Raw genomic sequence first — 12,164 nt, 5'->3', positions numbered from 1 at the left:
CCCTATCTGTTTCTGAAAGGTATAATGAGGATAAAATGAGCTGGTAGGAGAAATGCTGTGATGAGAATTAATAACTGTAGAACACCCTAAAGGAATCACCAATACCAGTCAGCCTCCCAGTGTTCAGTAGCACCCAACTCTGGAGTTTTTCTTGGCAAAGATATTGCAGTGGTTTGCCATTTTCTTCTCCAGCTCATTTTACCGATGAGGAAACTAAGGCAAACAGGGTGAAGTGACTTGCCCAGGGCCACACAGCTAGTGGTGTACCATTTCCTTCTCTAGCTCATTCTACACATGAGGAAACTGAGGCAAACAGGGTGAAGTGACTTGCCCAAGGCCACCCAGCTAGGAAATATCTGAGACCAGATTTGAAACTCAGGTCCTCCTGACTCCAGGCAGGTGCTCTATTTACTATGCCACTTATCAGCCTCCCCAGAGGTATGCAAATCAGCAGATTTGTGGGGAAGCATACATTGGGAGGTAACAAGGCAAATCCACTGAAATTGTGGGTTGTGAAGCAAAGCCAAATCCAGCAGAAAATTTCCTATATGAAAAGAAAAACTTCCTCTTAGAGCTATCCAACAGTGAAATGTGATGTCACAGGCAATAGTAAATTCCCCCTCCTTGGAAGACTTCAGCAAAAGCTAAATGACCCCTTGTCAGTATGCTCTTTATCTCTGCTGATTATCTCCAATATATCCTGTCTGTAACCTGTTCATAGTTGTTCGCATGTTGTCTTCCTACATTAAAATGTGAGCTCCTTGAGAGCAGGGACCAGTTTTATGCCTTTATATGTATGGCTAGAATTTAGCATACAGGAGTTTAATAAATGCTTATTGATGGGCTGACTATTGTCATGGGAATTCTTGGGCAGGTATATGTTGGACTACATGGCCTTCGAGGTCCTTTCCAATGCTAAGATGATGTGAACAAGATATCACTAAAAATAGGCTATATATAGAAAGACCATCAATAATAATAACAACAACAATAGCCATATAAAACCAGGTCATTACTCCCAGAAATTGCAGAAGGGTCATCCTAACGAAGTCCAGATCGCTTGATACTGATTTTTCAAGGAAATGGTAGAACATTTCTCTTCATGCAACATATCTCTTCAAGTTACAAAAATATGACACCAAGAAAATACCTGGGAAGAAACTATCAAGTGGTCAGAATATACACAGGCAGCTCACCAACATGTCAAATCACAAGACAACAAATTCAAACCCTGCCCCCAAATATGCTTGGGAATTCAACAAAGAATCCACTGAAAGCACAGCATCATGAGGCCGTCTCTTTATGACACATACAAAATCTAAGGACAGCTTTTAAAAAGAGATGCTTATTGTCATCCCAAACGTTCGTAAACTCCAAATAAAGTGGAAAAGCTTTCAAAATATAAAAAAACCAGTAAAAACAATAGAAGATGCTTTCAGTGGACCTAAAGAAGACAAACTTGCACCCCAACTTTTATTCAGTTACAAAAAATCAGTTATTCCATCCATCTATGTAACAGTCCATAGAATATTAATAACAATGCTAGCATTTGTAGAAGGCTTTAAGGTTTGCAAAGTGCATTTCACAAATAGTATATAAATTTATCCTTCACAACTACCCTGGGAGGTGTTATTATTGTTGTTGTTGTTACCATTTTATTATCTCCATTTTACAGGTAGGGAAACTGAGGCAGGCAAGTTAAATGACTTGCCCTGGGTCACACAGTCAGCAATTGTCTGAGGCAGCATTTGAAATCAGGTCTTCCTGACTCGAGGTCCAGCACTCTGTCACCTCTCAACATTGAACAGAAGAACAATATAGTATTATGTCTTGTCCCAGGATACCAACTTCTATCTGAATTCAATCCAATAAAAGATGAGGTGAGTAATAAGGATAGGAATAAAGCAACAATCAGCCTAGGAAGCCGGCTTTTCTATGCTGCGTAGGATTTGCAAAGCGCTTTCACCGCTGCCTCCCCATGGGATGGGCAGCACCCGCCTCATCCCTGCAGAGGGCAGACGAGAGCTCCATCCAGATGTGCAAACCTCTGGAAGGACCACACTCTCAGAGCGTACAAGAGCGGCAGAAGCATCACCTCTAAGCTCCGCCCCCAGGCTTCCTGTTTCCCAGGCTCTTGATTTCCAGGGAGGTGGCTCCGGAGCCCGTGGTGATTGGCCAGGACTGTCTATGACGTCACGCGTCCGAACGTCCCCGTGCCGCCTAGTGTGTTGGTGCTTGGGTCGTCATGGCGGCGCGCAGGAGCCGGGCGCTGTGGCAGCTGAGCGGCCGGGGCTGGAGTCGGGCCCTGCTGTCTCTGCGGCCGCCTTGGGGCTGGGCCCGGCCGATGTCCACCGAGAAGCCAGGGGCGCACACGCATTTTGGGTTTGAAACGGTGTCGGAGGAAGAGAAGGGGGGCAAAGGTGAAGAAGGGAAGGGGCGGGGACTAAGGGTGGGGGGGCGGGGCCCAAGGGGGAGAGGCGGAGTCTGCGTCAAGCGAGGGACGGGGCCCAAAGGCGAGAGTACAGTTTGAGGATGGGAGAGGGGGAGGATCAAGGAATGGGGAGGGGCTTGAAGGGGAAGGGGAAAAGCCTGATGGGAGAGGGTCTGTGGGAGCTGAAGGGCTGGGGACAGGGAAGGAAACAAGAAAGAAGGCTTAAGCCTTAAGTATGAGACCTACTGTGTGCTAGGCATTGTGCTGAACACCTTATAAGTAACCCATTTGAATGGGTAGGGTCCTAGTGGATTGGAGGGGAGGGGGCCAGAGGAATAGGGAAGGGGGCTGATGGGAGGAGGAGGGGGGAGTTATGGGTGAAAGGCATGAAGAACCTAAGCCCTGGGAATATGAGTTCCCCTCATTGAGGGTCTGGGAAGTGGAGAGGAGTTTGAAGTGAGGGGCCAAGAATGTAAGGAATGGGGGCAGCTAGGTGGTACAGTGGATAGAGCACCGGCCCTGAAATCAGAAGGACCTGAATTCAAATCCAGCCTCAGACCAAACACTTGACTCTTACTAGCTGTGTGACCCTGGGCAAGTCACTTAACCCCAATTGCCTAAAAAGGGGGAAAAAAAGAAAGAAAGAAAGAAAGAATGTAAGGAATGAGGGGTCTGAAGGGAATGGGGGGAGAGATCTAGGGATTAGGAGTCTGAGGTTATGAGGGTTTGGGATGACAGGATTGAGAAGTCTGAGACACTGGGAGTGTCCAAGCAGCATGAGGGGCTAGAAAAGGGTCTGAATGAGGTCAGGTAAGGGATAGAGGCTGTGTGAAGGGTTTAAGGGGATGAAGTCTGGAGTCTGAGGAACTGAATAATAGTAATAATAGCATTTATATGATGCTTTAAGATTTGCAAAGTGCTTTACAGATATCTCATTTACTTATTTGATTGGATAAAGGGCCTGAGGTGGTATCTAGAGATCTAGATAGTGACTGTCAGGAGTGGAGTGGGGCAGGCCAAGCAATCATAGACTTAAAGAAACTAAACAAAAAATGCCCGCTAATGAAAAGCAGGTAAAAATTGTCCCACTGGGTCTGATTCCTTGCATCTAGGCTTTTTAAGTTTTGTGTTTTAAAAGTGCAGCAAAATAAAAAAATAGACTTGGCCTAGAGCAGGGGTGGGGAACCTGTGGCTACATTTGGTCTTCTAGGTCCTCCAGTCCGTTTTACAGAACAGTTCCTTTATTAAGGGGATTTGTTCTGTGAAGTTTGGATTCAGTCAAAGGGCTGCATTTGAGGACCTAGAGGCCTTAGGGCCATTCTTTCAAGACTGTTTATTATGTTCCTACTGTGTTTGGGCTTAAAGGAGAGAAAGGACAGAGAATAGTCCCCGGCCCCCTGAAACTTACGGAGTAATAAAGGAGATGGTTATCATGTAGAAGAGAGATTAGTCTTATTTTGCTTGACCTCAGAGAACAGAACTGGAAGAAATGGGGGGTGGGGAGACAGTTAAAAGAGGAAAATTTAGGCTGGATGGCTGGAACAACTTCCTAATGATTGGGAATGAGCTGGCATGGAGCGTCATGGCTTCTTCATTAGAGGTCTCCAAGCAAATGCCGGATGACCACTTGTCAGGTGTCTTGTACTAGGTGCGGGTCAGACAGGATGAGTGCCAAGGCTCCTTCCATCTCTCAGATTCTGTGACTGCCTTTGACCACAGTAAGAGTGGTATGAAGTGCTTTGTTTAGAGGAAGGAGAAGCGCGCTGTCGGGGAGGACCTTTGGTGAAAGCAGTAGCATTTGAGGAAAGAGTTGAAAGTTCTTTTAAGACCTTGTTGCTGATTTGCGTTGGTTGAGAAGTTTTCTTCTCGGGAATCCCTGAAATTTCAGGTCTGATCCAAAAGAACATTCTTGGTCAGGCTGTTGGCAGTGAGGTGAGCTGGAGAGCAGATATATGAAGGGACTGCCTGGGGGTACCAGACTGACAAGTGTCCAGACACAAATGGTCTTATCTAAGTCTTTTTCATGAAAAAAAACTTCTCAATTAATTGCCTCTCAGTAACACACTTGTGATGGGCTGTTTTTTAACCCACTTTAGTTTACCAGGTGTTTGAAAGTGTGGCCGAAAAGTACGACGTGATGAACGACTCAATGAGTCTGGGGCTTCACCGGGTTTGGAAGGATTTGTTGCTACAGAAGATGCACCCTTTTTCTGGGACCAAGCTCCTTGATGTGGCTGGAGGCACAGGTACTACCTGATTTTGTACCGTGACTTATCTTGTTCAGATAAGTGGGTCCCTCTTGGAGTAGCCTCATTCATCTACTATTAGGCCAGAGCTGGAAATAGAAAGTCTGTTCAATAGGAATGCCCCATAGAAATGGGATAAGCTATTAATTATTCTTTCCCTTCAGACAGAAGCTTTTTAAGGGCAGGGACTTTAAGCACCTTCATTTTGGTGCCTCTAACCTAAACTACAAAGCCTTCCTTTTGTAGGTGTTGAGTTGAGTGGTGTGGACCAAAATGGAGGAGTCTGCTGTGTGCTCGGAGCGGTGTTAGTGGTGACAGAATTATAAAACAAAACAGTCGTTTTTATTCCCACAAAAGCTTTCAAACTAAGTTATTATTCTTCTGTTTCATTTTTTAACATAACTTGTTTTATTTTTTATTGTTTCTTCACCCTTATTGGCCATTGTAATATAGTAGAAAGAGGCATATTTGGAGCCAGGCCTTCTAGCTAGGCGGCGTTGGGTGAGTCTCTGGGCATTGATTTCAGGGGATACTTTGGTAAGCCATTAGGCACTCTCTGTAGATAGGCAGTGTGTATATCATCGTCATGATATTCTTCATCCTCCTCACCCATACCAGCCACCCCCTTGTGGCCTGGAGGTGGCTTGGCTTCTCAGAGGGCGTGACAACTTGAAAAGCATGACCCTGGCCCACCTTACCTAGTCAGAAAGGCTCCTAGTATAGACCCAGTGATTGACATAAGGCGTGTCAAGATAAATCTGGCTAAGCTCCTCCAGGCTTATCACTGGTTGACCACCAGATCTGACTTTGTTTTTTTCAATTGATAATTGCCACACTTGAGATAATGGGGGTGCCTTTACTTATTTCAGATTCTGTAATCCGCACCACTGAAGTCACAGCTCTTTTAAGCTGTCAGTACAACTCAGCAGATGTTTACTAAGTGTTTGTTATGTGTAAGACTCTGTATAAAGCATTTTCACATTAGTCATGTTTATAAGGAAGAATTAGAACCAATAGGAGGAACCACCAGAAAGAGGAAACAAAACAAAAACAGAAGGAAAAAAATAGTAAAGCATTATTGTTATTATATTACATTTCCTTTCCTGGTTGCCTTTTCTGATATAACCAGCTATCCTAAAATTCCTTTGTATCCATCACATAATGCAGTGTTTTGAAAAATAAGGATACTTGTACCTGAGAGCTGGGACTAGAAGGTGGCTGTGAGGAAAATAGGTACTTGGTAAATCTTTAAAAGCTATCACTGGCTTCATTCTCCTCATCCTGGATGATAGGAATGGATAAGTGATCAAATGTGTTTACTCAGCATGTCCGAGGGGCCAGGCTGTGCTCGCCTATCAAAGCCATGGTGGTTTCAGGGGCAGAGTCCAGTGTTCTGGTGGGAGGGGGATCCTGATAATGGCCAGAATGCCAGCAGTCTGGTCTGAAAAAGCCACTGTACAAAATGCCTTATTTACCTTATCTCTTGAGATCCTTACTACAGCCCGGGGTGGTGCATGCCAAAGATACCATTATCACTTTTGCAGAAGAGATGTCTAGGGCTGAGAGAGGTTGCTCACAATCACACAGCTTTTAAGTGTCTAAGCAGGGATTCAAACATTGTACCTATTATGGCCTTGTTTCATCCCAGTATTTTCTACAAATAGTTCATCCCAGGAGTTTGGGACTAAATATGCTAGTCCATTTACTAACAGCTTTTTAAAATGCTATTAACTGGCAACAAATAAGTTTATCTCAGATCTGTAGAAAGTCATATAGATTAAGAAATTAGTTTGGTGCGGAGAGGGCCTTGAGCTCCCACAGACTTTTGAATGGTCCATCCCATGTTCAGAGAGCGCTCTGATTCACCCCTCCTTTTGTTTGGTTACACAGGAGACATTGCCTTCCGATTCCTTAATTACATCAAAGCTCAGAACCAGAGGCAGCAGCAGAGGGAGCTGAAATCCCACCAAAATTTATCCTGGGAAGAGATTGGCAAGTGGTACCAGAACAGCCGGAGTCCCTTAGGGGAATCCCATGTGGTCATCTGTGACATTAACAAGGAAATGCTCAAGGTTGGAAAGAAGAAGGCACAGACATTAGGCCACAAAAGAGGTGGGTCCTGCCAGAAGTAGGTGAAGGGAATTCTGGGGAGGGAAAACTCTGGGAATATCATCAAAGGATTGGAATGTGTTGAATTTTAGACTCATGGGGGAGTCCCCACAGGGAGGAGTTATAGGTGAAAGGGTGACCTGGCTCTGTGAAGCCAGAGAAGGGTCTGGTTCCAATTCCAAGCCACCCTGATGACCCAGTTTACTGGTGCTTGTCACATGAATTCCATCTGCACGTGCCCCCCATTGCCCAGCTGGTCCCATTGGACCTTTGTTGTGGGGGGCACGTCGTACACAAACATTAGCCATGCCTAGGGCCTTTCCTTCTGCATTTGCCTTTGCTCCTTGTTTATGTCAGTCCTTCTTTCTCCTCCTACCACCCCCAGCAGGAACTGCTTCTGCAAGCCCTGGGCCACCCGCTTGTCTCAGTATCAGCCCACTTAGTCCCAAGGATGAAGGATTCTTTTGTTACCCTTCAACACCGTTCAGAAGATGGACAGTTGCTAGTGTATTTAGACAAAAGCACTGTGTTTCCCTCCTCTGTGGAGTTCCTCCATGAGGAATGAGGCGCCTGCCCTTCTACCTTCCTGGTGTCAAGAGTGCCGAAATGCTGACTATTATCTCATCTCTGGAACATAGCTTTGGGGTGTCTAGAGGAGGAGTCTAGCAGAATATGACCCCCTGTGAAGCTCTGTGCTTTGGACTTGGCTCCTAAGGTGGCCAGCCTCAGGAAATGAAAGGTACATCCCATGGACCTGTGTCCCTTTCCTGTGATGGGGCTGGGAGTCTGGAGATGGGGCTTCTGCTCTGGCCTCTGCCACCCATGAATTCACTGAATGAGCATGGCTAAGTCACAGCTGCTCTCTGTGCCTCCATTTCCTCATATGTAAAATGATGGGAACATAGATCACGTGAACTCTAAGCTTCTCTAAACCGACTTCTGTGTGGTATACATCGTCATAGGTCTCTAAATCACAGTGTCAGAGATTGATTTAATATTGTAGGCCTTGCTACTTAATAGTAGCTAGCATTTCTATAGCATTTTAAGGTTTTCAAAGTACTTTGTGACTATTGGCTTATTTGAGTAGATGCTGTTATTATCCCCGTTTTACAGATCAAGAAACAGAAGCAGGTTAAGAGATTTATTCAGATTTGCACAGCCAGTAAGTGTGTGGGGTCTGATTTGAACTCAGGACTTCCTGACTCCCAAGTCCAGAGCTCTATCCACCTTGGCACATAACTCCCCTTTCACTTTTCTCCTTCGCCCCATCACCTGTCCTTTTATAGTACACACATCCCTTGCCAAAAATAAGCCCAATCCAAGTAAAGTGGGGATGAGATAAGAGCATGGAGTAGAAATTATTTTTTTTTAAAAAGGTATGAGAAAACTATGTCTGTGTCCATGGTAGTATATCTTACTCCTGGGGTAGAAGCACTGGAGGAAGAGCCTATGGTTTTCTGGGTTGTTAATGGAGTTTCCAACACAACTCATATTTCATAAGATGGAAATACAGTAATCTGGCTTAGCCGCTGCCTAGTAAAGGGCAAGCCCCATGTTTGCTGGTGAGATCTCCAGGTTTAGGGACCTTCTGAGTCAGCTGGAATCAGAGCAAGGCCATGTATCTTATTAGATTGTTTGTTGTGGTTATCGGTGTTGGTGTCTTCGCCCTCTACTAGGTTCTGATGACCCCGGGGGCCTGCAGGGTCATGTTCTGCCTAACCTCGTGTCTTGCTTAGTGCTTAGCGCTAACCTCTGGGCGTCCAGAAGAGTCAGTGCCATCTGGGGCTGCATTAATCGAGGCCTTACTAGGGGCTAGAAACAGGGTGCCTGCCCCATGGAGCACATCTGGAGAACCAGAGCATTGCCTGAAATGTCCATGGGGCCAGCAGTGATGGGGGAGGGTCACGTGGCACCTCAACCATTGAAAGGAGCCCAGGTGAAGTTTATTCTGGGCACATGGAGACGAGGGAAGGGGCATGATGCTGAAGGAGGGTCTGGATGATTCTGCTTGACCCCCGAGGACAGGAGGAGGGACCATGTAGTGTGGTGGAAGAGCCCTGCCCTGACCTTGATGATTACCGCCAGTGGGATCATGTGCTGAGTCACAGACAAGTCAGTTTCCTCGTCCATAGAATGAAGGTGTTAGACCAGGTGGCCCCAGATTTCCGCTCTAGTGATCTGTGATCTCGTGATCAGCAGTGGGATCGAATTGCAGAAAGGCAGATTGAGATACAATAAAAGAAAAACGTTTCTAACAGAGCTGTCCAAAGTGGAATTGGCTGCCTCTAGGAAATGGGTTCTCCCTTCCTCTAGAGGTCTTTAACTAGACGGAGATGATTGGATCCATCAGGAACTTCTGGGTCAGATGTGGACTGGCCTTAGCTGGCCCTGGGTCCTTTCCGACCTGAGGGTCTGCCCTCACTGGGCAGACCCTTAATAAATGTTTGTTTCATGAGTGGATCACATAAAACAAATTCCAGGTGGACTGTAGTCCTTAAGGGGAAGGGCAGCACTGACCACAGATCATCTTCCTGGGGACAGAGGGGAGCTCCTGGGGCTGGGGTGCAGCTCACCGGTTGTTCTCTTTCAGGCCTGGCTTGGGTGGTGGGCGATGCCGAGGAGCTGCCCTTTGATGATGACAAGTTCGATGTTTACACCATTGCTTTTGGGATCCGAAATGTCACACACATCGACAGGGTGAGCCTGGAGGGATGCTTGGGGCCTGTGTGGTAGACTTGATCAGCAGACTTAGTCATGACTGGGAGAAAGAAGGATTATCAGCCAAACTCTGAAGGGTCAGTCATGTCCCACGTCTTCAGTGTCCCACACCGACAAGCACAGCCACAGCTGGGCTCATTTCTTGACTTGTACTATAGATTCTAGCCTGTAACTTCAGGTGGTTGCTTCACTAAGTCAGTTTGGCTGACTCAGTGATTTTTTAAGTGATCCCAGTAGATTTGTCACTATCTTCGCTCCAAAACTAGAAACGGAATCCTTTGCCAAGCCCCGTAGGATGGTCTGGTCCTCGACTAGACTCATGGAATCTTGGAGCTGTGGGAGACTAGAGTCACTCTGAGCCTGGAGGGACAGGATTGTGTTTTAAGCCCACCTGCTTGTCCTCCCCTCTGTCACCCTTTGGAAGAATCTGGGTGGCACGGGAAAGAGCGTAGTTTCCTTCTTTCCAGACACATGGTGGAGGGACTGTCTGGCTTCGGCTTCACCTTCATGGCATTGAGTGAGGCCTCCCCCTAAAAGGACTCTCTTGTTTTCTTGTCCCTCTTAGGCACTTCAAGAGGCCTATCGGGTCCTGAAACCAGGAGGCCGGTTTCTGTGTCTGGAGTTTAGCCAAGTGAGCAACCCCATCATCTCCAGGTAGGCACAGTCTACTCCCTGGGCTAGGTTCTAGTACATAGTAGGCCCTTAGATAATGCTGGTGGAGGGAGGAGCTGATGGCCCAGGCATCCCCTGGCATGACAGGGAGAGTCACTACCTCCTTTTCAGTCCAAGGCCCTTCAAGAGCAGGAGAGTCATAGCAGACAGGTATTTGTACTGACACAGAGCCTGAAGATTCCTGAGGAGGTGGGGAGTCAGTGGGGCTCAGCCCAACCTTTGCCATTTGCCTTTCTGTTCAGGCTCTATGACCTGTATAGCTTCCAGGTCATTCCAGTCATGGGAGAAGTCATTGCAGGGGACTGGAAGTCGTACCAGTACCTTGTGGAGAGCATCCGACGTTTCCCCCCACAAGTGAGTAACCCCACCCACTCCCCTAAAAAGCAGAGGAGCCAAATTCGAGGTCTTCTAATTTTTTTCTCCTGCATTTTAGGAAGAATTCAAGGAGATGATCGAAGATGCTGGCTTTCAGAAGGTGACCTATGAGAGCCTCACATCAGGCATCGTGGCAATACACTCAGGCTTCAAGCTGTGACTCCAGCACAGCACACTTCTTCCTGTGGCAGTCCCGTAGAAAAGACTAGGGTGTGCGCTGCTCCTTCAGAGCTCCAGCCTCAGGCGCAGGGGGCTGAAGTGATCCCCGGCCTGCTGGGGAAGAAGGCACGGTATTTCTCTGACAATCAGCTGGTGCTATCTGGGACCTTTTCCCAGGGTGGCATTTGGTTAATTTGCCATAGAACGCCTTCTGTTCGTTTTTCTTGGATGTGCGGTGGGGGGGAGGGGGGAATGAGCCCAGAAATTCAGACTGAAACAGGTTTTGTGGCCTCTGCCTCCCCACCACGTCATACCAAAAGGGAAATAAGTAGACCTTCATGCCTCATGGGTGAATGGAAAGGTGGAACCTCCTCCCAAGGACACGCCTAGGTCCTCCTTAAGTCCTAGGCCTGTGTAATCTGCCCAAGTCAAAGGGTGAGCTGACTGTGCCTGGGCTGCGATGTGAGGTCTGAGCCTGGATGGCAGATTAAAGAGTTGACTTGTGTCTGACTTCTCTGCTGTCCTTTACACTTTTCACAGGTGCCAGGAGGGCTTAGGTCTTTCCCAGGTGAAGATACCTAACTCCATACTGGTAATCAAGATTAATAATGGCCTGGAAAATATGACAGCTCATCTTGCCATCAGGGCTACCTTCTTTAAAGAAGTTAGACTGAATTCTGGATACTTCTGGCAAGGCAACACGGAGTTGTAGGAAGAGCCCAGAATTCGCATTCCAGCTCTGTGACTCGTTGTCAGTGTTACACCTTGGCCAAGTCATTTCTATACTCCCTGGGCCAGTTTCCTCCCCTGTAAAATGTCGAGAGTAGGCCAGACACCCTCAGAATCTCTAACCTGACCCCCTGTCCTGTCTTTCATCAGATTGAAAGCTTTCAACAGGCGGCTCCCAGTGCCGTGAAGAGCACTTTGCATTTTGAGTTCCTAGTTTGAGGTTCTTTGACTAAGAAAGTTAGAGAAAGTCACCTGGGTATGACCTGTTTAGCAGCTTCCTTGTGGTGAATAATAGTGTAATCATGCTTGAAAGTGCATAGAGATGTGCTGCACCCTAGCCAGGACCTACCCCACTGTTGCTGGTCCCATCCTTACACCCAACACCAAATTCCAGCCCGTGATAATCATTTCAAAACCAGAGCTTGTCATACCTGTATCATGGAACGCCAGCGAAGGAAGATGTCAAGATTCCTTTCCAACATGTTGACCACAGAACAGCAATTAAATCTCGATCAGATATTAATAGGCTGTGACTCTGTTTAAAAGTCTTCTGCTCCAACCCCTCTGGGCGTTCGTGACAGGGAAGAGCAGGCAGCCCTGTCTCATCTCCAGGGGAACATATATTCTCACATCAGAATCAAAAATAGATTTTAGTGATCTGCCCCCGTTTGCTGGCAAGAAACAGACTAAGGTCACATCAAAATCTCAATTCGCAGGGGTGTTGC

At 46.9% G+C, this 12,164-nt stretch overlaps 1 protein-coding gene across 1 annotated transcript; it reads left to right on the top strand.

Moving 5' to 3' along the window:
- Nucleotides 1–2,187: 2,187 nt before the first annotated feature.
- On the top strand, nt 2,188–11,962 carry COQ5 (coenzyme Q5, methyltransferase). Its single transcript, XM_021007971.2, has 7 exons — nt 2,188–2,420; nt 4,528–4,677; nt 6,568–6,789; nt 9,377–9,483; nt 10,070–10,158; nt 10,419–10,530; nt 10,610–11,962. Exons 1-7 carry the CDS (start codon nt 2,246–2,248, stop codon nt 10,709–10,711), a joined length of 957 nt encoding a protein of 318 aa, XP_020863630.1. The 5' UTR covers nt 2,188–2,245; the 3' UTR covers nt 10,712–11,962.
- The last annotated feature ends 202 nt before the right edge of the window (nt 11,963–12,164 follow it).

Source organism: Phascolarctos cinereus, unplaced genomic scaffold, assembly GCF_003287225.1.
Source record: "Phascolarctos cinereus isolate Bilbo 61053 unplaced genomic scaffold, phaCin_HiC Scaffold_4;HRSCAF=312, whole genome shotgun sequence".
Lineage (NCBI taxonomy): Eukaryota > Metazoa > Chordata > Mammalia > Diprotodontia > Phascolarctidae > Phascolarctos > Phascolarctos cinereus.
The sequence above is the reverse complement of the archived record's forward strand: the minus strand, read 5'-3'. Positions and strand labels throughout refer to the sequence as shown.

Excerpts from the sequence above, each read along its gene's own strand:
- COQ5 (XM_021007971.2), top strand. The coding sequence starts at position 2,246 with ATGGCGGCGCGCAGGAGCCGGGCGCTGTGGCAGCTGAGCGGCCGGGGC. Across the intron at positions 10,159-10,418 it reads AGCAACCCCATCATCTCCAG|GCTCTATGACCTGTATAGCT; the intron begins GTAGGCACAGTC and ends CTTTCTGTTCAG. Across the intron at positions 10,531-10,609 it reads TCCGACGTTTCCCCCCACAA|GAAGAATTCAAGGAGATGAT; the intron begins GTGAGTAACCCC and ends CCTGCATTTTAG.